Source organism: Miniopterus schreibersii (genome assembly GCF_964146895.1).
Source record: "Miniopterus schreibersii genome assembly, chromosome: 18".
NCBI lineage: Eukaryota > Metazoa > Chordata > Mammalia > Chiroptera > Miniopteridae > Miniopterus > Miniopterus schreibersii.
Genome location: NC_138121.1, coordinates 23,837,235 through 23,862,191, shown reverse-complemented (window position 1 = coordinate 23,862,191; position 24,957 = coordinate 23,837,235). Strand labels below are relative to the sequence as shown.

Genomic DNA, 24,957 nt, shown 5'->3' with positions numbered 1-24,957 from the left:
CCAACCCTGACAATGACATTATCAGGACTTGTTTACAAAATGCCACATCCCTGGCAACCTACATGAGGAATCTTTCCAAATATTTTCCAAAACAAATACATTTGTTCGTATTCCTAGAAGGAAAACAGGCTGCAGGATGGGGAGGGACAGGGAAAGCTGGGCTGGTGAAAGCAGTTCAAGTCAAGCATCTTCATACACATAGTCTTCACGGGTGTCCCCTGCTAGAATTGAGAACACGGTCCTAAGATCTTCACGTGATCCCTCTGCCTGGACTAAGACAGATAAATCTGGAGGTGAAGGGCTTTCTTGGGCACCATTCCACAGAGCTCAAAGGCACAAAGTGACTTCACGTGAGTAGCCCTGAGTCCACAAAATCACCAGGCCAAACGATGAAACTTACCGTAAACTTATCCTTGAGAAACCTGGCACTGCTCACTTTGAAGTTGACCAGGGGCAAGATGGCCTTCAGCTCTCGGAGGCTGATGCTGTAAAAGAGAGAAACTCAGGGTCCAAGGACAGGAGCGTCTCAGCACCAGGACTTCAGAACCCAGCTGCTCCTGACGGTGGAGCACCTGAGCAGCCAAGGAAAGGTGGGGCCAACGAGCCTCTTTGGGCTCCTGTGCTGGGGCCTCACCACTCCCCTACCCACCCTTTCCTCACTTCCCACTCGGGGCATATGGATCTGCACTGCACGGCCTGACCCCAAGCCAGGACAGGCACACTGATTACCGAGCTGCTAGAGGGGAAGAAGGGAGCAGCTTACAAGTTCAGCCCTCTCCCCATCCAGGACTTGACATCAGACATGAGAGTGCCTCGGCCAAGGCCACATCCAGCATTCACTGACTGATCAGAGAGCCTAGCCCTCCGGCCTCAGTTCAGGATGGCTCTACAGGGCCATCCCAGGAGCTCCCCACGGCGGTGCTGAGGCTGTGCTCTGACTACGCGGCAGCCCAATTCCCCTGCTGCCGTTACTTCCACAGGTGCTGATCCCGATGCACATCCCAGACATGCTTCCTGCACACAACCCACATCTCAGACTCTGCTTCCTGGGCGCTCAACCTGTGATAGTGGGTTAGGAACCAGGGAAATCCCTACAGGGAGGAATGACAAAAAATGATACCCCTTTCCAATGCGCCATGAACAGCCCCTGCCTGACGTCACTAAACAGTCATGAAATCTTCCCTTTCCTGCAGCTTAGTCCCAGCTCCTACAACACCTCACCCCAGGCAGCCTTTACCAAACAGGCAAGGTTGGCAGCCCCAGGAAACCTACCTGCCACCCGGAGGCTGGACCATCACCTCCGCCACCCACCCCCTGCTTCTTATATGAATGACAATAATAAAATTTGTTAGTGTTTACCGGAGAAGCCAGGCCCCATCCAAGCACTTTTCACATACTAACCTACTGAAACCTCACGCCAACCCGAGGAGGCCGAAACTATTATCTCTCCTTTACATATTAGGAAACTAAGGTACAGTGAAATTAAGTGATTTGCCCAGACTCATACAACCAGTGTTAGAGCTGAGATTCAAACCTCAGCAATGCCCAGAACTTTCTACGATGACGGAAATGTTCTAGATTGGGCTGTGCAACGCAGTAGCCACTGGCCACATGTGGCTATGGAGCACATAAAATATAGCTGGTGCAACTAAGGAGCTGCATTTTTCATTTTAGTTCACTTAGATTTAAATACCACATGTGGCGCGTGGCCCCAGGTCGGTCAGTGCAGCTCTGGAAACTTGCTGCTCTGAGAAGAGTCCCTGGACCGGTAGCATCAACACCAGCTGGGAATTTGTCAGAAATGCAAATTCTTGAGCTCCAGCCAAAATGTCTAGTGAAGCAGAAGTCTGCGGGGGAAGCTGTGCGCACCTGTGGCTAAAGCCCCCCAGGCAGTCTCAAGGTGCCAAAGCCACAAATGTTAACCCCATGGAAAGCTATTTGCATTCCTGCTGAAGCAGAAAACTGGACCCACGCACCTGCCTGCCTCCCACCTACAACTCCCACCTCCTTCGCCTCCTGGAGGCCCAACTCAGTCTCCCCTCTGTCCCTGCCAGGCTGAAGCAGCACAGCAAATGCTTGGCAATATGCAGATTCAGTATATGTGCCAAGGGGCCAAGGGCAAAGGGGGAAAAGAAATGTCCCAGGAGGCAATCCGCTACAAGCCCTTGAGGCTGCTGCCCCTTCAGTGGGACTCTGGCCCCTGTGAGCCTCAAACTGAGGATTGCAATTCCAGTGACCCCCCTCCCCAAAAGAAGGTGGAGGGGTTTTCTCAAAGGGTATTTTGACCAGAGATTTTCACCTTTTGCACTGACTTTAGAACCTAATTCCCAGATAAGAGACAACGAAACTCTAAAGCAGGAATGGGGAACATCCGGCCCATGTGGGCCACATAGGGCCCGCGAAATCATTTGGTTTGGCCCTGCCAAGGCAACCACAGGCGGGACTCGAAATTCAATAAATCTAGGGGCTTTTTTCATAGCTAATTTTTAAGTTGATAGTTTCGTATGGCCCGCCAATGATGTTACAAATATCCAAATGGCCCTTGGCAGAAAAAAGGTTCCCCACCCCTGCTCTAACGGCTCATTAAAAGAAGGCCTCTGGAAATTTGGCCAAGATTACACTGTTAAAACATTTATACTTTGACCCAGTCTTCCCAGGCCTGGAAATGTCATAAGGAAAGCTTTCAATACTAGAATGTTTATGTCTAGGAATGAAAAGGGAGGAGTTTTGTTCATCCAACAAACACTATTAGGGTGGAACCAGCCAGATCCCTGACCTCAAGGAGTCCTGGCCAACATGAGCAACAACAAGGAAAAGACTTGAAAGAAAGCAGAACACAACTGCCGGACAGGGGACTGAGGAGTCATGGCACGAAGATTGAGAACCCTACAGTGACCCCAAAAGTGCTTCTCATGAGGGTCACATCAGAGGTTCACTCTGAACACAACTCTGTGACAATGGGAACATGAACAACTGGACAACAAAAGGCAACTTTTCAAGTCAAATATCAAATTCCCATTGGCTGAATTATAATGTAGGCGCTGACATAATGTTCCTGAAGAGTTGCAATGAAATGTAAAGTTCTTATAGTTTGACATAAGGTGAAAACAGTTTAATCCTTTCCTCCTTTAGTGAGGACTGGATTCGATGAATTATTCCCAAAGAATGGAGGACAGGTAACTTTACAAAGGAGAAATCTGGCAGATACCACCTTGGCCAGGTGATCAAGGTTGACACTACCATTGACAAGCCATGTTGAGAGCATATGCCTCTCGATATGATGTGTTGAAAGACCTTCACCTCTGTGACAGTCTTCCCAAATACCCATCACTTCAGGCTACCCATAACTCCAGTCTAATTATGACAGAAATATCAGACCAATTGATGGACATTCTACAAAATACCTGAGAAGTATTCCTCAAAACTGTCAAGGTCATGAAAGATAAGGAAAGACTGAGCAAGTGTCACAGACCAGAGGGGGCAAAGGGGAGAGAACAACTAAGTACAATGTGGGATCCTGGGTTGGATTCCAGACCAGGAGAAGGGCATTGGTGGGGAATAAAAAAGTGAACTCTAAACAAAGTCTAGACTTTAGTTAATAGTCACGTACCAAAGTTGGTTTTTCGGTTTTGACAATATACCATGGTAATGTAATGTGAACATCAGGGAACACTGGGCAAAGGGGCATATGGGAACTCCCTATACTATTCTCTAAATGTAAAACTAGTCCAAAATTTAAAAATCAACTAAAGAACAGGATATAAGAGCATATGCGTATATTTTAATAAAGAAAACTGAATAAGGAAGAAAATAAAGTCAAGTGTAGAAGTTAAACAGTGCTTACCATTTAATATCAAATTTATACTTTTTTTTCTAGTTTTCAGAATTTCCAAAATTTTCTATAATGAACAGGAGCGGCATTCATCATTTAAAAAAATGTCTACGTGCCGCTTCAGACCACATCAAAGCACCACCCAACCACCCCTACAAGTGACAAACTCAATGGGTGGACTCTGCAGCACCAGAGCTCTGCTAAACTAAGTCCTGTTCTGTGGGGTGGGCCCCTGAACAACTGATGCTCCAAGGTGGTCAGTGGTAGCAAGCCAGTTCTTGCCGATCAGTTTGGCAGTAAATCCCTCCCACTGACAGGCCAACAGCAATCAAGGCTCAACTACAACAAGAGGGTGTACACAGCCTGGAGTGCCCAGCTTGGGTGGTTGGGGAGGCTATACCACTGGACCCTACAGAACACCTACTGCATAAGGCCACTCTACCAAGCCCGGGAGATATAGCAGCTCTACCTAGCACAGAGAAACAAACACAGGGAGCCTGCCAAAATGAGGAGACAAAGAAACATGGCCCAAATGAAAGAACAGAAGTCCAGAAAAAGAGCTAAATAGAGTGGAGACAAGCAATCTACCAGATGCAGAGTTCAAAACACTGGTTATAAGGATGCTCAGCAAACTTAGTGAGAACTTCACGTGGAAACCGTAAAAAAGAATCCGTTGGAAATGAAGGATACACCACCTGAAATGAAGAATAATTTACAGGAAATCAGCAGTTGAGCAGATGAAGCCGAGAATCAAATCAGCAATTTGGAATATAAGGAAGCAAGAACACCCAATCAGAACAGCAAAGAGAAAAAAGAATCCAAAGAGTCTCTGGGACAACTTCAATCATACCAACATTCACATCATGGTGATGCCAGAGGAGAAGAGAGAGAGCAAGAAATTGAAAACCTATTTGAAAAAATAATGACTGAAAACTTCCCTAACCTGATGAAGGAAATAGAACAGAAAAGTCCAGGAAGCAAAGAGTCACAAGCAAGATGAATCCAAAGAGGCCCACACCAAGATACAACATAATTAAAATGCCAAAGCTTAAAGATGAGAATTTTAAAAGAAGCAAGAGAAAAGCAATTAGTTGCCTACAAAAGAGCTCCCATAAGACTGTCAGCTGATTTCCCAACAGAAATTTTGCAGGCTACAAGGGCTTGACAAGAAATATTCAATGTGATAAAAAGCAAGGAACCTACAACCAAGATTACTCTACCCAGAAAAAGCTATCATTTAGAATCGAAGGACATATAAAGAGCTTCCCAGACAAGAAAAAGCTAACTGAGTTCATCACCACCAAAGCAGTATTACGTGAAATGTTAAAGGGTCTTCAAGAAAAGGGGGGGGAAAAGCTTTAAAATATGAACAATAAAATGGCAATAAATACATATCTATCAACAACTGAATCTAAAAAACAAAATAAATGAAGAAGCAGAACAAAAACAGATTCATAGATACAAAGAACGTTTTGATGGTTGCCAGATTGGGCTAGGAGGAGGGAAGAAGAATGGGTGAAAAAGATGAAGGGATTAAGAAGTACAAATTGGTTGTTAGAGAATAGTCATGGGAATGTTAAAAACAGCATGGGGAATATAGCTAATAATATTCTAATACTATGTATGGTGTCAGATGGGTACAAGATTTATTGGGATGACCATTTAGTAAGTTATATAAATATCTAATCACTAGGGTGTATACCTGAAAGAAATACAAGATTGTATGTCAACTGTAATTGAAAAATAAAAAATGATTTAAATTTTTAAAACGATAAAGTACAAGCATAGACACCGAATGGAACTTGAGAAAATTTAGACAATACCTTAAACTACTAACCAATGAATAAAAGTAAGAGTAAAAAGAGTGACAAGGACCACCAGACTGCATAAACACCCAGAAAGATGTCAGAAGGACCTCATCATCTTTAGAAATCTAATTCCTACCCAAACTGAAATTCCCAGATCAAATTCCTCCTCAATTCTTAAAGACTTCCCAAAGCACTCCAGCCCACACGTCAGCACCTCCTTCTCCAAACTCTTATAAAATGCATTGGCCTAAATTCATTTGGCAGTGGGTTGTGCTATCTAACAAAGCTTTGTTTTGATATTGATTTTTAAAAAGTCTATGTGCATTTGTTAAAAAGGAAACCATACATGAAAGTGTAAAAATGAAAACTAAAAGGCTGTGTAGTACCTAGCCCAGGGTCAGTGCTTGCAAGCTGAGTAAGAATTAAAATCATAATGTGAAACTTACAAAGGACTCAAACAGACGTTCTCCTAAGAAGACATACAAATGGCAAAAAGTATATGAAAAGATGCGCAACATCGCTAGCCATTAGGAAAATGCAAATCAAAAACCAGAACGACACACTACTTCACAACCATTGGGATGACTATTAGAAAAAGAAAATAATAAAAGTTGGCAGGGAAGTGCAGAAAAAAATGGAAGCCCGGTGCATTGCTGGTGGGAATGTAAAGTGGTTGCGGTTGCTATGGAAACAGTATGGCGGTTTGTTATTTGAGCCAGTAATTCTACTTCTGGGTACTGCACTAACGAATCAGAAACAGGAACTCAAACACCCATGTTCACAGTAACGATACTCAAATAGCCAACAGGGGGAACTAATCCAAATGTCCAACAACAGAGGAACAAATAAACAAAACGTGGCCTATACCTACAGTGGAGTATTATTCAGCCTTGAAAAGGAAAGAAATTTTGCCCCTGCCAGGTGGCTCAGTTGGCCGGAGCATCGTCCCATATACCAAAAGGTTGCGGGTTCCATTCCTAGCCAGGGTACCAGGCAACGGATAGGTGTTACTCCCTCACACTGATGTTAAATCTCTCTGTCTCTCTCTCTCTCCTTTCCCTCCCTCTCTCTCTAAAATCAATAAACGTATCCTCGGGTGAGGATTTTTTAAAAAAAGAACATGTACACCGCCACAAACCAACCTTAAGTAGATTATGCTGAGTGAAACCAGTCAGTCATAAAAAGACAAAAACTGTAAGATTCCACTTACATGAGGCACCTAGAGTAGTCAAATTCATTGAGACAGAAAGCAGAACAGAGCTCAGGAGAGACTGGGAGGAGGAGGAATGGGGATTTATTGTTTAATGGGGACAGAGTTTCGGTGTTACAAGATGAAGAGAGTTCAGGAGACGGATGGCGGTGGTGGCTGCACAAAATGAATGTACTTAATCTTACAGAAGTGTCCACCTGCTCAGATGGATCCTTGCGGGTCCTTCATAGAGATCTGTCTTTCTGGCAGCTGGTCCAGAACCTTAGCAGAGAGGAAGTCTGTGATAAATTTTATGTTATATATATTTTTCCACAATAAAACAAACTAAGTAATATTTTTTAAGTTAGTGTGGGGAAGGAAATATTTTTTTGCCTTTTCCCAGCTTTCAAGAGCACAATTAAAAATAAAAATAAAAAAGGAAAGGCAACATCAAGTACTGATGGCACACCTGAGCGAGTTATTTAACTTCTCCTGGCCTCGGTGTCCTCATGAAACGGATCGAAGGGCACCTTGCTCGCCAGCCCGACAGCGCTCCATCGGCTTGCCCTAGGATGTCAAGTGCCCAGCACCGGGGCTGCTGCAAAGCGAGTTCTCAACAAATGCCAGCTGCTGCTGTTCTGTCTCTAGAGATGCTGAAAATGAAAGCAGGTGCTCAGGCCAAGTAAAACGCCCAGGGGCTGGGCACTGCCCGCTCAGAGCCTGTCTCCTGTCGCCTTGAGTCTTTCCTTTGCTTCTGTGGCTCCTTTGTTTTCCTTCGGGAAACGCAATTAGTCGTGGGCGACAGGAAAGGAGGGGAAATTGGCAGAACAGAAGTCAGTTGCCCTTTCATTGGCTCCCTGGTCAAAGTTCCTTTTCAGAAACTCCCTCACAGCCTCAGAGAACCACAGGAAAGGTGGGATTTTCCACATGATGACAGACGGCAGGGCCCTGCCCACTGGGAGGGAGGTTGCGGAGAGGGAATGGTAAGAGAGAAACAAGGAATTAAGTCCGGAAACAGGCTTCCTCTCCAAGGAAGGCTCTGGACCAGCTGATGAAAAGATGGATCTCTAAGAAGGACTCCCCAGAAGAATCCATTCTGAGAGAGACAGCCTTTTCCAGACGGCAGAAGATGGAGACTCGGACTTGCGAACAAAATCAACAACCCCGTACCACCACCGCATGAAGAGAGGGCCCAGGAGGCTCCACCTGTCACCCCTCTGCCAATCTCAACTATGAGTCACGCCGAAGCCACAGAGAAAGGAAGCACTCATAGGAGGCACCACCTCCGGGCCTGAAAGAGACCAGTGTGTACAAAATCCTCCAACGCAGGGACCTTGTTTGACCCACCTCTGTCACACCCACCGGAGCGGGGCCCAGGGTGCGTGGCCACAGAGTGCAGGCTGGGTGAGAGAAGGAGGAGAGGACAGGACAGACAGACGGACACAGAGACATGGAGTGAGCCGCTGGCTGACCTGACATGACCAGGCTTTTCAGCGCTTCAAGGTTACTGCTGGGTGTGTGTAGAAAAGCAAGGAAGGGTGCCCAGACTCTGAATGCAGCGAGCGACAGGGGACACTGGCCTGACACAGAGGCACCTTAGAGACGGAAGACTTTCAGGAACAAGAAGAGGGAGGGTTGTAGAGGTTAGTCACTGCCTCGCATATGTTAGTGACACATCTTAATGGAGGGAAGGAAAAACATTTAGAAATTGAGAAAAAGGGCTTATGTGAGGCCAAAATGAGACAATGCTTATAAGCTGCGTATTAGCACAGTGCCCGGCATGCTCCATAAATGGTCGCCTTTCTCGTTACATTATTAATAAGAACTGGCCCATACCTAAGAAAAAAATGGGCGAGAGGATGTTCAACCTCACCCCTAAATAAAGAAATGCAAATTTAAGCATTTCACCCATCAGGCTAACAAACGTCCAAATCCAGGGACATGGGGCATAGGACACAGGCACGGTCCTGCACCACTGGTAGGAAGATAAATTGCTGCCACCTCTCAGGATGTTCCGCCGGGAAACACTCTGCTGCTGGTATTTCTCCTCTAGAATGTTATCCTGCCCATGTCCTGCTCTCACAAGTTAACACAAAGGTGTCTAGACCCAAGGGTTTTCATAGCAGCATTATTCACAAAGATAATAAAAGACCAGGGACAGCTGTGTCCATCAAGAAGGAAATGATTTCTAACCAACAAGTAAATTACAGGCGGCCTTCATCTAAGGACAAACCACGTTTGTTACAAGTGTCTGGCACAGAGCACTGTGTGTGCTGAGAGGGAGCCACTCCAAGACGTACTGTTCGGTGAAGAGGCCAAGTCCACTGAACTAAATCGTCACGTCGCCCTCTCAAGCCTGCCCAGCCCTTATAACCATCGCTCTTAGCTTGGTTTACTTTTCTGTGTGGTCAGTCTCTCCCACCACAAAGTAAGGGCAGGGGCCATGGCAATCCTGTTTTTCCCCAGGACACAGAAGGTACTCAAATGTGAAGGTCAGATTGATGAGGCCCAAATACTTCATGGCAGAGAATGCATCTCTGCAGATGGACTCGAATTTTCCACTGGAGTGAGGCTCCACGCAGGGAGATATTGTCACCATCCACCCCCAGCACCCAGCATGGCATCCGGCGCACTGTAGGTTCCATTTAACCTCGTGAGGACCTCTCCACAGCATAAGACATGATCCACCCAACCCCTTTGGAACATTGAAAGAAAGAATGAAAATCAGAGTCCAAATGATCTGGAGAAAACAACAAAAATGTGAATGAATCTTTACCTGTTTCTTCTGGTTTGATCCACCGAATAAATCTGCTTTCTCAGCCAACTGGGCAGAGTGTTGAGACAGAGAGAGAAAGAAAGTTAGAAAACAGTACAAGTCTGAGTTCTATGGACACTGGGAAGGGTTTTCCCACTTTCTAGCTTGGAAAGCAGTTTCCTTCTTGTGGTCAAAATGCCCTCGCTGAGCCAAGAGGCCCCTTCCACTCGAAGAGGCTGGCATTCTTTAAACTGGTGATTCCCTCTGATGATATCCGTTAATCCCCAAAAAACTGGTCAGAAAAGTGGTGGAAATTGGAGGGCTTTGGTTTACTGGCGTGACAATCCCAGCCAGACATCCATGACAGTCCTGAGTGGCAAATGGAAAATTCTGGACCTTGCATGTGACAGCCCTTTGATGAGTCAGCTAATTAATGCCTTCTTAAATCCTTTAAAAAGGAAGCCCTCTGGTCTTCCCGTAAAACACAATACCAGTGCAGGTTTCTGTCTCAGTTTCAATGTCCTCCTCACCCCAACAGGCCAAGGCCAAGGCCCCAAAGCAACAGAGCCTCTTCTGTGAGACACTGGAGAGTCCACAGCCACTACTGGGCACCTACTGCATATAGGACACTCAGTGAGCCTCCAAGATCAAATGTCTCATTTTTCTTTCCTTTGCCCATGTTGACTAAACAGAGCAGAACTGGATGAATGAGTCAAGACAAAGATAAACAGGCAAAAGTCAATACCTCTCAATAATGGTGGGTGTGGATGCATTCATCGCTTCTTGGTGTAAGAGTTTCAAGCCAGAGAGCCACTTGGTTGCATCTTCCTTAGAGTCAGCTGGAGGGGTGAATGGGAACAGAAATGCTGTGTTACGTCCTGGGAAGACTTAGAGACCCTGGCTCCCCACCTCCCCAGCCCCATACAGATCATGGGGGTAGGAGAGACCTATGCCAATTTGTAGTTTTGCAGGAGCACACCAAGAAGGCATCTCCTTCATACCTTCATGGTTCTAAGACCGGCATTTTGTCTGATATGAGGCCACGTGCCCATGTATGAGCCTTCTACAGCACAGGTGACAAGTAAGCAATTTTTTTAAAAAAAGAGCTTTAGCTTTGCCTGGCTGGCGTGGCTTAGTGGTTGGGCATCCACCTAGGATCCAGGAGATCCCGGTTCGATTCCCGGTCAGGGCACATGCCTGGGTTGCAGGGTCGATCCCCAGTGGGGGGTGTGCAGAAGGCAGCTGATCATTGACTCTCTCTCACCATTGATGTTTCTCTCTCCCTCCCTCTTCCTTCCTCTCTCTCTCTGAAATCAATAAAAACATTTAAAAAAAAAAAAAGAAGCTTTCACTTTTAACCCTGTGCCCTGTGGGGCCTGGAATAATTTGTATCACAATCCTGAGCAGCCCTCAGCATTTCCCGTTTCCAACCAAGGCCAGAGAGAGGAGTGGAATGTAGGTGATGCTGATGCCCATGAGGGAAGCTGCAACAAGCAGTGGCTAAGAGCTTGGCATCATTGCCAAGTCCCAATGCACCACTTCAGGGCTGTGTGACATTGAGCAGGTTACTTAACCTCTCTGTGCTTCATTTCCTCATCAGTGAAATGGAGCTAGCAATGCAAACACCTGGTCAAGTTATTAAACAGCTCCTAGCCACCAGACAAGACCACGCCAACACTGCTGTTCTCATCCTTCCCACGCAGATGAGAAAACCAAGACTCAGGAGGTTGAGAGACCTGTCCCAGAGCCAATAAATGAGAAGCTGGGATCTGAATCTAAGTCTTGCCCATCTCTCTATCTGACCTGGAGTTCCAGAGCTCTGGAAGAGGGACCCCGGAGTGGGACCAACTGGTATCCTGGGCTCTGAGTCTTGCTTGGGTTCTCATGGTCTCCCTACCAAGAACAACAGCCAGGCTCAGTGTGAAGAGGGTCTAAGTGGACACAGCTCTGAAGGTTCATGGTCATGAGCCCCTCTCCCTGCTGCCCCATCTCTGCCACCCACCACACACTATCAATCAGACATACACTCATCATTTCCCACACACGGCTTGCTATTTCCCTCCTCCAAGTCCTTGTATATGCAATGTCCTCTCCCTGGACCACCCTCCATTCCTCCATTCCTGCAGATGGACTCCTACTGATGCCTCAAAACCCAGGTAAAAAGTCACCTCCAACATTTGCAAAGCCTTCCCTGGAATTAGACCCTCTATATGCCTCAGCATATTGTATTATGCTTGGACTATTGCTTGAATCACAGGGTACTATAAGTTTCTGTCCACAGGTCTATCTCCCAAATAGACTATGAACTCCTTAAAGGCAGCAACTGTGTCTTAATCATCTTTAGAGCCCCAATGACTTCTAGCACAACCCAGCTCAGAGCATATGCTCAAAAGATACCTGATGGAAAAAAAATGAATACAAATTAAATCAATGACAGCTGTTTGGCCCTAAGTGAAATGTCCCTAACGTTGCTCACCTTTCAAAGCTTCTCCCCACTTTGGTCTACTTTTAATGGTATTAATTTTCTCTCTCATCAGTCATGATTGTGCATATAGTTCTAAGTCAGTAAGTTCTAGGATTAGACCTGAAGGTAGCTCCAAGCTTCTGCTCCTGAGTAAAGTGCCTGAGCCTTTTCACAGCTCTTCTCTGGCCTCTCAGAGGCTTTTCTGGCTTTCTGGAGGATTCACAGGGATGACCAGAAATCTTACCTCCAGATACATGTGTCTGTGCGTTGTGCGCATATGCATGCATGCGTGTGCGTATGTGTGCATGCATGTATGTGTGTGTGTGTGTGCATATTTACTTGTTTGAGACATAAGACTTTAGGATAGTTCCTTCAGATCAGTTAAGTGGAATAAACGGTAGGCCAGGGTCTGCTGGATGAAAATGTAACCTGCCTTTAGCTCTCAGCATGAGCCAGGCTGGCCCTTAACATAATCCTTATACCAATGAGGCCAGCATTACGATTCTCCCCACTTCACAGCTGGGCAATCGGCAGCTCAGGGGGGTGAGTAGCCTGCCCAAAGGCAAACAGCTAGGAAGGGGCAGAGTTAGGATTCAAAACCGTGATGCCCTCAAATACGTGTCAGTGGGAAGGCAGGCGTGAGCATCCTGCTACTAGAGAGTGTCCCAAGAAGGAAACCAAGGCACAGGGAGGAAGAAAAGCACCCAGACGTGCACCCACCTGCTAAACTGAGTGTGCTGAGGACAAACTGGGTGCCATACAAGATGGTGAAGCAGCATTCTTCCTTCTGGCGGACTGCTTTGGCGCGCTCAAAATCCTTGGAGCTCTTCCCTGGGCGGATCTCCTTGATTTCCATGATATCCACTACAAGGAAACGAACGTGAGCCCATTAGAAGCCGGAGTTCACTCCCCCGAGGATGCAGCCACACACCTGCACCCCAGGCACAAAGCCCAGCTCCTTCATTCCCCAGAATGCAAACGAGCCGCCCCAGCCCCTCGGTCCTGCCCAAATTGCAAGCGTATGTGCAAATAAATAAAATGGTTTTTGTTCTAAGCCACTAGGTACTGGAATAGTTCTACAGCAAGAGCTAGCAGAGACAATGAGGAATTCCACCTCAACCCAGGGAGAACCCCCTTCCCTGCCATGGGATGACAAGTAAACTGTGCACTGTTAAGGAGACAAACTCGACTGGTCCCTTCCTCCCATTTTTTCTGCCAAAAAAAGCACCTTTTCCTGGAATGGACCCATTCCACATGCTTCAGATGAAGCTGATCCACCCTTCTTGGCCTCCCACCACAATAAGCCAAAGACAGGTCCAAGGGTCCTGGGAATGAATGACGAATGTCCATCTCCGGCACAGTGATTAGATCAGGGATGAGCACGTGGCCCAAGCGAGGTCCATCAGAATCCTCCTGGGACTTATTCAGCCAGAGCTACTCGTAAAATTTCTCCTGCCGCTGCCTGGCTGATAGAACATGAGTCTGGGGAAGCAGAGACGGCGTTGCCCACCATACAGAAAGAAAAAATTGAGCACTGAGCACTATTTGAAACTCTGGGTTCAGTCGGGCTTGGAGCCAACTTCTGCCCTAGAACATGCAACTTACAGGACCCAATAAATTATCCTTTTTGCTTAGGTCAGTGTGAAATGAATTTCTGTCTCTTGCAACCATAAGAGCCCTGGTACGTACATCTAAGTGCCTACACTGAACAAAGAAACCGAAAAGAGAGGTATTCCTGGAAAAGAGAGGGGAGGAAAGGAGATCTCGGCTTTGACCTAGGGTCAAGGAAGAAGGCAGACAAAGTCTAGAAGGTGAACAAAGGCACTGCAGAGTCAGGTTTGGAACAGCAGGAAAGGTCATGGCCATTCACAGGCAGCAACAGGGGTGTGGGTGCAGAGAATGAAATCATAGAAGAGAGAATGGAGTCAACGAAGTGTTCTGCTTCCTTACCAGGCTCTAGCTAGATGGAAAGCACTTTGGGAGACCAGAGTCATGACGTAAAGTGATGACTCTGTTTAAATAAACAGAGTCTGTTCTGCACCCTGTGTGTGACGGCAGTTACATAAATCTACACATGCGATAAAATTCTGTAGAACTACACACCAACACAAAAACAACCCAGAAAACGATTGCATGTAAAAAATGGTGAAAACCATTTAATATCTGTAGTAATATTAGACCAGTGTGGCTCTCAGTTGGTTGGGAGGTTTGATTTCTGGTCAAGGCACATGCCTGGGTTGTGGGATCAATCCCTAGTGGGGGGTCAATGTTCTACTCTCATATAAATGTTTCTCTCTCTCTGTCCCTCTCCCTTCCCCCCTCTCTACAAATCAATTAAAAAAAATTTTTTTTTGTAAAGCAGGAGAATGTATTAAGACCTTCCCTGACCACTCTTTAAAAAAAAAAAAAAAAAACTTTTTTTGACTGACGTAACTAAAAAATTTTCAGATAATCTAACATTATTGTCTTCAGGCAATCACCAAGTCTTACCAGTTATACTTTCTAAATTGCTCTTGTATCCATCAACTTCTACCCATTTCCATGGCCAACCCCACTATTACATCTTGCTTGGTCTACTGAAGTAGCCAGAAGTTAACTCACAGAGCCATTTTTATGAAATGCAGATATACTTATGCCATTCCTGGCTTCAAACCTTCAATGGTGTCCCAGGACTGTTAGGATTAAGAACCAAAGGCCCAGGATGGACCCCTGTGTGCCCTCCCCCTCCGCGCTCCAGCCACACTGGCCCAATCTCAGAACCTCTAGTGGGTCACACCACAGACATCAGCACATGCTGTTGACTCTGCTAGGAATGTTCTTAGCCCGGTTAGCTCCAAATTCTCCCTTCTGGTCTCAGCCCACTCACCACCAAACCCACAGAAAACCCTCCAACTCCTTCTATCACACAACCCCCTCTCCCCCACAACTGTGACCAGAGGCAAGTGCTTACTGGTGTGAATCATGGTTTCAGAGCTCTTTCCCTAGATGGCGCTCCTTTCCTCACCACTGTATCCCCACCTCAAGCAGAGATGGTGGTATACAGTGGAGCCTAATAGTTGTTGAAAGAGGAAGGGGACAGGGAGTTGGGGACATAGACAAGGACAGAACTGAAAATGGGACAGTAGGGGAGGGAGACTCAGAGAGGCAGACACACACAGATATGAACAAACACAACTGGAGACACCCAAACACGATAAAAGAGGGACAGAGACATACCAGACATGAACAAAGGACAAGCCACCCAGACAAGGAGAGAGATGAAAATACACATACACACAAAGTCAGACAGAGAGAAAGAAGCATGCAAGACAGAAAGACAATGAAATATAAACAGCCACCCCAATGACGCAAATGGCCCTGATCGTCCATATACCATCTTTCACTTCAACATCCTTCAGAGGCCAGCCCTGTCCCAGGTGAGGGCTGCAGGCATCTACCTTCCTCAGCCAGGACTGGTGACCTCCATTACGTCATCCTGGCCATTTCCCCCTTCTTCTGCCCCGAATACTGGCTTATTCATCATATGTCTGAAAAGACTATGCTTCCTCCATTGAATTGCTTTTGCTCCTTTGTCAAGGATCAGCTGACTATATTTGGGTGGGCCTATTTCTGGGCTCTCTATTCTGTTCCATTTCTATATGCATATTCTCCCACTGATACCACTGTCTTGATGCCTATGGCTCTATAGTAAGTCTCAAAGTAGGGTAGCATCAGTCCTCTGACTTTGTTCAATACTACACTGGCTATTCTGGGCCTTTGCCTCTCCATATAAACTTCAGGATCGGTTTATCAATATCCACAGAATAACTTGCTGGAATTTTTATTGAGATTGTGTTGAGTCTGTAGATCAAGTTGGGAAGAACTGACACGTTGAATGTTCCTATCCATGAACATGGACTAGCTATTCATCATACTTTTAACCGTCAGCCAGACATTCTGCTGAATGTACTTGGTCCTGGCCCTCGAGAGTCTTAAGGATACATCGGTCTCATCCACGTGGATAAAAATAAAGGCAATAATAATCATGTAAAACTCTTTCAGAGCCTACTGTATGCCAGGCACAGTGCTAATGCTTTCCACATTGCTGCAGATTGGTTCCCTGGAAGCTGAGACTGAGGCAGGGATTCTTGTTCAGGTGTTTCCTGGGGGGATGGATGCTCAAAGGAGAAGAGAGTGTGGGAGCAGGATGAGGCGGGCGAAGAGCGCTAAATGAGGCTGTGGTCCCAGCGGTGGACAGTCTTTAGCATGATGACACAGGGGCTCTGAGCATGGATTACACCTAGGCAGTGAGTTCTCCTGGGGGCAGGGAGGCTGGCCTCTTGTCCTCCCTGCCTCCAGCAGCTGGGAGAGGGGTGTATAGGCCTAGTAATGTGATCTGGGTGGGCCAAGAGAGCACCTCTACAGGGAATTCTGATTCTTCACAACACTATGAGGCAGGTACAATGACTGCCCCTATTATGCAGATGAGGAAACTGTGGCATGGAAAGGTGAAGTGCCCTGACCAAGGACACCAGCTGGCAAGTGGAAGAACCAGAATTTGAACCCTTATATTGCTTCCTGTGGTCAAGCAAGTGACTATGAGACACAACATTAGGATATGCAGCCTTCATCCCACTGTGCTCCACCAGGAAGTCCTAGCACATGCACAAACACACGTGCATACACATGCATGCACACGCGCGAGTGCACACACACAGGTTGCGTCCTGTCCACATCAGATCTCATTTACATGACTTCTCCGCAATACTGCCTTCCTTCTCCACCTCCCTGAATTGACACGTCCTGCTATATTTATATCTGTGCTATAAAGTTCCTTACTAGCACCATTTGCATTTATAGGTTTATTTGTTCACCTGTGTAGCTGCTCCCTCCTCCAGTCCCCAAGAGAACAGGGACTGTGTCTGTTCCTTCACAACCGGAGCCTCACAGCCACCTACGTTAGAGCCTGGCTCAGAGCAGAAACTCAGATATCCGTGAAATGAATGAATTGGGTTTCTTGGGTATCTTGGTTTGGCTTTTCCCAGAAGCGGACCCTAAGACAAGGACTTGAGCACAGGCAATTTATTTGGAAAGTAGAGGAGAAGGAAGAGGGGGAAGTGAAGGAGAAGAGAAGGGGTTGCTATGTTATCAAGCTGGTACCCCTCGTGGACACCTGGAGCTGAGCCCACAGGGCACTCTGACAGTCCTCAGAGTTCACCTCACTGAGGGAGCTGGGGTGTTAATCCCCTAACCCCCATCTGCTGTGGGCTGAGGGCTGCTTCTGGGGGCCTTAACTCCCCAGGCAGAGGGCGGGAGAGAATGCTACAGCAATCAGGGTAAGCCCTCAGCAGCCTCTGCCACGTCAGACTATCGATTTCTGTGCTAGCCCCACGGGAAGCAGGGATCATGATGTCTGAGGGGGCACAGGCCCACCATCTCTCTAGCTGAGGCAGAGCGGTGATAAATGTAGACGTCTCAGTTACCAAAAAAATCAGTTTTCCCCTGGCTCCCCCAACAGAGCCAGTACAGGGAGACAGGAAAAGATGTTACTGCCCCCGTACATTCCACAGTCCCAAAGGTATCTCGGATCAGCAGGTGCTTCTGGGATTACAGATATCAGTGCGCACTCTCTCTCTTTCTCTCTTAGTATATCTTTATTAAGATATAGTTCACGACCATACAACTCACTCACTTAAAACATATAGTTCAGTGGCTCTCAGTACATTAAGACACCCCCAGAGTCAATGTAAGAACATTTTCATCACCACAAGGAGAAGCCCATACCCTTTAGCTATCACTCCCCATTTCCAAATTATCAAATTTTTAAGATGGATAATTTTGTATGGCCCACAAATGATGTTATAAGTATCCAAATGACCCTCGGCAGAAAAAAGGTTCCCCACCCCTGGTATAGATGGAGCTCATTTTGTTTGTTCACTCATTCACGTACAAGCTTCTGTTTCAACACCTGCTTTCAATTCTCTTGGGCATCTCTTAAAAGTGGAAAGCAGTCCTCTACTGACTACACCCTCAGGGCTGCAGGTGTAATGGTGAGGTTCCCAGCCATCAGCCTCAGTCAAGGAGAGCGCTCCCGCACAGATATAAAGTCACCTGCTGAGCTTGAGCCTGTGGCTGGGCCTCTATGAGGAGAAGGCTCCGCCACCACCAAGGCCTTCACTGCTGTCCCTACCACCTCCCAGGCCTTCTGGGTGGGCAGGGGCCAGCTCCATAAGCACTGAGAGCTGCCTACTCCCTTGATTACCAGGAGCCCTAAGTAGGCAGAAAGAAAATTCCTCGCCAGCAGGGATGGTTCTCTATGGTAATCGGCAGTCTGAGGGGCCTGCTGGGAATTTTTGTTGATGTGCCCTGCACTTGATCTTGCATCACTCAAGGGCACTTGCTGAGTGATGATCCTGTCACCCATGGGATGCAGAGCAATGAGGCGGGTAAGGCCCACTGCACTCAACCAGGTTAATCCCAAACCACCTTTCTGACCTGCAGCTAGAAATAATATCCTAGTGCTGGGGTTGCAAACTCATATGTTCCCAGGGGCTTTCTAAGTCATGAGAAGCTTGTGGCTGGTGATTAGCAGATGGACTCAGGAGCCAGCCCACCTGGATTCAAATCCAAGGTGGCTCCAGGCAGGGGCTTCACCTCTCCACGCCTCCAGGCGACCAACAGAAACACTACCTGCTCTTTGAGAATTAAATGAGTACGTGTCTGTGTATGTGTGTGTTAAAATAGTGCCTGGCGATTTTAACTAATAATGATGTAGTAACTTCTAAACTCCTGTTAGCTATTATTTTTAAGATTAATGCAACTGAACAAAGCTGAACTCACATAAGGCGTGAGAAAAAAACAGTCTCTCAATTTATCTGTTGTGGGAATTGCAGAGGCAGATCCATATATACTGGTGTGGGAAAAAACTCCACAATAGCTTATGTAAATAGGATCCTGGATGTATGTGTCTGTACGTGTTTGTGTAACCGTAGGTATGCACACACAGGTGTCCACTGATATTCAAATTCTCACTATCTGAGTATCCACTATAACTTGCAAACATTGTTGACCCAAAATGAACTGCCCAGATCACACACCTGGCACCTAGGACCACCTAGGACCACACACGCAGGCACCAGTGAAAATACTGGTGTGCATCAGCCTGCAACAGGAGAGCAGCATGTTGAAAATCATCAGGCACCAAACCCAGGGTCCTGCCCATTGAGTCCCTCTTGAGCTCTGGCATTTGCTTCTGACAAGCAAGATGCCAGAGTCCAATTTAGATGTCACCTTTAGTATTTTTAACGGACTATTCCACTGTCATGTATATTAAATTACAAAGTAGATACGGAAAAAAAAAATTGCAGAACCAATACCGTAGAGTATCCTATGTACTTTTTGCAAACATGCCCACTAACAAGTTCATTAAAGACTCAAATAATTAGGTATTTGTTGCTGTCAATGCAGAAGTATTTGATTCATTGGTTTCTATAAGGGTGTCTACCAATACTGGGGAAATTGGTTGGGGTTTTATTTTTTTGATCAGTTGGTTAACATACCACATTTGTATCCAGGTAATAGGACATAATATAGTGCTCTGCTGTCCAAAAAAAGATGCTTTCTGTCATGTTTTCAGGAATGCATTAGGCTCAGCTAAGGAAGGATGCCTGTGCTCATACATGTGCTCATACATGTGCATGTGTGTATAAAAGCATGAGAAAAGGTTAAGAAAAAAAGGATTACCACCAATTTGCTGACAACGGGAAGGGTAATGGGCAAATGGCCGGCAAGGGGAGCCTAACCACTGGCTGGTTTTTTGCCAAGGGCACACACAGTCATTCAGATGACCGACTTTATTTTCAAAGCAGGCTGTGGTGGCCAGAGCTCAGACCCAGCACGCCGGTGCGGTGGGGCTCAGCAACCGTGTTTCCTGCTTGAAGAAGTGAGATAACGCAGCCACACTAGCCAGACCTCATCTCTGCACAACCCTCCCCACTTACCGGCATCACCTTGGTCTTCCCCAGGTCCGGTGACCTCCTGGCTGCCCTCCCCACCAGTCATCTGCAGGCGCGTACTTGGGGTTTCAGCCCCCCGCCTGCTGCTGGCGGTCCCCATGACCCTGTTCTTGACGCTCCTGTTTCCTCTCTCCTCCCACTCTTGATTCTGGGCCCCTCTCAGACTACCCGCCCCCCACGTGGACTTCCTCCCACCTGCACACCAGGCACATGTCCTTGCCCCCAATTCCCATACTCAACCTGAAGTGGCACCATCTGCCAACAAGCTTAACAAAGCATCTTCAAGGAAGCTCCAGACAGATTCAAGGAGAGAAGAGACAGGCAAGGCTGGGGCACCTTCCCACATGTAGTCCCACCCTCCTTTCCTACTTTCTGTCATTCGATCAGCCAGGCAGTGACCAAGATCACGCTGAGAGTGGGGATGAAGCAGACAGACCCAGTCCCCACCCTCGGAAGCTCAGAGCCTGGAAGGCAGGACAGGCCCTGTCCAAACCAGCACATGAACACGTCAATCTACAACCACACTAAACATCTCACAGGAACAAAACACCGTCTACACTGGGACTTCACCCCAGCAGGGGGAAAGGATTCTCTGAGGACAAGCATCTTGGCTGAGTTCTGAAGGCTGAAGTGAAACTGGTGAAGGGGCAGGAGAGAGCCCTGCAGGGAGTCCTGAGGGCAGAGACCTTCAAATCCCTGCTCTGCTCCACAATGGCAGGTGGGAGCTTGGGCGAGTCACCTCTGCTCTTTCCTCATCTGCACCACACACAGTGATAACAGTACCTCCCTCACCGAGCTGTTCTGCAACCAAGATGCAATTACATTAACTAAAAACTGTGGTCCCAGGAGCTCTCAAGTCAAGGTTGGTTTAGCTATTGGGATGAATGTTCTTTCGTCCCACCTTTCTATGACACCTTCACCGCTGCTGGTGGTTTCACTTTGTCGGAGTGTTGCTGTGTCTCAGTGAAGGACTCTGCTTTAAAAACCAAGGGTATTGGGTTATTTCACATACATAGCAACATCTCACCTTGAAGCCAGATAAATAAGTGAGATCCACTGCAGAACAGGAGGTTAGAAAAGGTCTAATGTGGGAGAGTAGAAAGAGCCCAACTTTATAAGAATCTAGCATATATGTGCTTCAAGTCCAACTCTACCTATCCCAACTATGTGACTAGAGGTGGGTCTCTTTATTCTGGCTTTGCCTCCACTTTCTCATCTGTAAAATGGGGAAATTGTAAATATACCTGAAAGAACTTGGTAAAATGTACTGTTCTATGAGTTTTAGATATTAAAAATTATTTTAAAGCCTAGAGATGGGGGGGCTGCCTTCCTCTTTGTTAAAAAATAATTAACAATTGTTGAGACTGTGTTGACAGCCAGTGGAGAATATTCCAGCCTCATGTTTCCATGTCAAGAGACTCAATAACAACACTCAAATAATTAGATAGCTGTTCCTATAATGCTTTGCATTTACCCAGAAATGTTTGCTGGACTGTTTCATGGGTGCTTAAGAGTTTCAAGTGATCCTGAAGAAATGGACCAGGCTTCTCTTCCCTCTGGGGACTCCTTCTCCCCAGGGGAGCAGGGAACTCACTTCAACAGGGAAGTCTGGAAGGAGGAGCGGGAAGTGCCCAGCTCAGCCTCCTAGTGCAGATCTGGTCCAATCTATCCCCCAGGAACCACAGGCCCTGCCCCACTCCCTGTTGCTCGGAGGGCAACTGCCTCTAAGATGCCTGTGGGCATCCAACAGTGCCAGTGGCAGAGTGAGCAAGTCAGGGGCAGAGATCAATGCAAGGCCGACTCTCCAGGCAGCTCAAACACAGAGCGGACCTTCTCACAGCCGTTTATCGGCGGTTCCCTGTGTCTCGGTTCTCAATCGTTTCCATACTGAGGAAGATGAGAGAAAGAGGAGCTTTATGACCCGGCCAACTAAAACCCCCAACACTGACCATCAAATAATTCTGTAAATATTCCTTGTTATAGTGTCACTTAGAGTTGAGGTTTTCTCCCTCCTGCTGAAAACGAAACGAGAATACTTTCATGCGCGTGACATGGAAGATGATTTTAAACGGTACCCACGCTTTATGCCTTAATTGTGAGGTATTTTCATGTGAACTGGAAACATACACATCTAGCACCTCTAAATGGTGAGATCAAAGTTTCTTCTTTATAAATTTAAGTTAAAAAGCGTGAGTCAATTTTAAGATATGTACTAGATATACAACAGATGGTGTGCAAATATGACAAAATCCTTAAGGTGTGAAAGGAAGGACTTACCACCTACACAAAGCCTCTTAAGTTTTTAATCTGTTTTGCTTTAAACCAGTTCTGTATATCAAAATTACACAGGACAGCCTCACTACACAAAAACAAAATGCCGAGACTTTTTCCCACCCACCAGGCTGACCAGTTTTTAGGTTTTGTGGGGTTTTTTGAGCCATGTATACATTTCTGACACTCCTTCTCAAATTTCAGTCATTTGACTATCAGCTTTATAAAGTTCGCCATAGCTGCATAGTGCTGGTACTGTATGCCTAATATTTGTCTTTAAATGAACTCACCTTTTCGCTTGAATAGATGTATTTTAAGAATGAGTTTATGCATTTGGTAAAAAGAAAACCTGTCCCACCCACCCTCTATAATAGGAATTGTAAAATAAAGTCAGTGGAAACAGGACAATCTGACTGAATTCTGCCTAGAAACTGTGGATGCCTAAGGCACAGCCCTCAGCGTGGTTCTGGGTAATAAAGGGAGAGAAGGAATTGTTAGAGGGAGTGAGGCCAAGCGAGCCATGCGGGACTCACAGATGGAGACAGAAGTCAGGGTGCTGGTCACCTCGTGGGAGCAGTAGGATTCGGAGCTGGGGGAGGGGCCTAGGTCCAATCTGGGGCGGGTGGTGGTCACGTGTAAATTTGAGCCTACACTCACCATTTGTGTATTTTACCATGTGTATGTTACATCTTATTAAAGAAAACGTATGGCTTTCAGAAAGAGACACGTTCAAATTTTAGAAATGGAGGTGGGTGTGGTTATTAAGAGGGAACCTGAGGGATCCTTGTGGTGATGTAACTGTTCTGAATATTGACTGTGGTGGTGGATTCAGGAACCGACACACGTGCTAAAATTATATAGGACTAAATACAAAGACGTACACACACACACACACACACACACCACACACAGCACAGGTAAAACTGGGGACACTGAATAAGACTGGCAGTGGACTGAATCAACATCAATATCCTGACTGTGATATCACACTGTAGTTCTGCAAGACGGTACCACTGAGGGAAACTGGGTAAAGTCTACACCAGATCTCTGTATGATTTCTTACAACTTACATCAATCTACAGTTACCTCAAATTTTCAATTTAAAAAAATACAGAGGGTTGCCCTGGCTGAGGGACTCAGTTGGTTGGAGTGTCATCCCATACAAACCAAAAAGGTTTTGGGGGTTCGATCCCTGGTCGGAGCACGTATAGTAGGCAACCGATGGATGTTTCTCTCTCACATGGATGTTTTCCTGTCTCTCCCCCCCTCCCTCTCTCTCTCAAATCGATAAAAACATATCCTCGGGTGAGAATAAAAGAAGTACAGAGTACTGCCCGCCTGGGTGGCTGAGGAGCTGAGCATCGACCTAGGATCCAGGAGATCGCGGTTTGATTCCCAGTCAGGCCATATGCCCGGGTTGTGGGCTTGATCCCCAGTAGGAGGCGTGCAGGATGCAGCCGATCAATGACTCTCTCATCACTGATGTTTCTATCTCTCTCTCTCCCTCTCCCTTCCTCTCTCTGAAATCAATAAAGACATGTTTTTTTAAAGCATCAAAAAAGGGGGGCACTGTCTGGAAATCATGCTTTGCCATGGCACCCGAGGCACGGCCTCCCCTGGGGACACTGGGGAGAGGGTTCCTCACTCCCTCCCCGTGTGGGCCACCTTACCATTCTAGAAGCCAACTCCGTGCCCTGCTTTTCCCCCCAGGATCCACACTATTTCTAGCGAGGCCAGAAATAGATGCTCATGCTGCCTTCTGATAAGCCAGTCATTGAAACCCAGAGGAAGTGGCATTGCAGGGCCTGGCTTGGGGGCCCACCCATTTGCAAAGGACAAAGACAACCAAGAACACAATTTCTATGAGTGTCTGCAAGAAATTCACGTGTTCTCGACACCCACAGAAGAGCAAACACAAACGCCCCTTTTAACAACAGCCTCTTATCTCATCACACTCTCCTCCGACCTCAGTCCAGCCAGTGGCATTGCACAGAAACAAACCCTCATTCTTTGAGTCTGACGGTTTGACCTCTGTTTCTTATAGGGCAAGAAAGGTTCTGAGAACATCAACAATGATCTCAACTTTGACCACTTGGGGTAAAGGAAACTCTAGAGGCTGACTGACGTTGAATCCTCTCATGGAAAACGCCGCTCATCTTCCTACCTGGGACCTCTTGGCTTCAGAGGAAACCGGAGAGAAGAGAAAAGGGGAGCCACATTTTTAGAAGCATCTAGCACAGCCAGGTGGCACACCAGAGATTCTGATGCACGCATGCTCATGAGGCTGAATCGTCACCTGCAGTCCCCAGACAGGTAAAATGAGGAAGAGACTCAATAACCTGCCCAAGGCCACACTAGTCCAGCCAGGATTTGAACCCCAGTGGTCTAGCTCCCAAGCCTGCACTCTTAACCATTTACACAGGGAAAGATGAGTCCTTCCCAATAAATACCTCCCCCTCTCAGACCTCACCCTGCCCAGTTGGGTCCTGCTGGATCCTCCCACTCAGGAGCATCTTTGGAAGGATCCCAACCCAGAAGCCCCTGGAGCAGCAGCAGCTCTAAAAGTTCATGGTCTACCGACCACCACCCAAGTGCTTAGTGTCCATCATCTCAGTGGTGCCTCCTGCTGCCCTAAGAGGTGAGT

The 24,957-nt window shown here is 46.8% G+C and overlaps 1 protein-coding gene across 1 annotated transcript in view; it reads right to left on the bottom strand.

Annotated features, from left to right (window-relative positions):
• PLCG2 (phospholipase C gamma 2) overlaps nt 1-24,957 on the bottom strand; it is a 130,387-nt gene that overhangs the window by 68,820 nt on the left and 36,610 nt on the right. Inside the window, exons 3-6 of the mRNA XM_081119519.1 lie at nt 12,769-12,912; nt 10,330-10,423; nt 9,606-9,653; nt 401-485 (exon numbers count right to left, since the gene is read on the bottom strand). Coding sequence (XP_080975645.1) covers nt 401-485; nt 9,606-9,653; nt 10,330-10,423; nt 12,769-12,912 — 371 coding nt within the window. The remainder of the gene's footprint in view (nt 1-400; nt 486-9,605; nt 9,654-10,329; nt 10,424-12,768; nt 12,913-24,957) is intronic.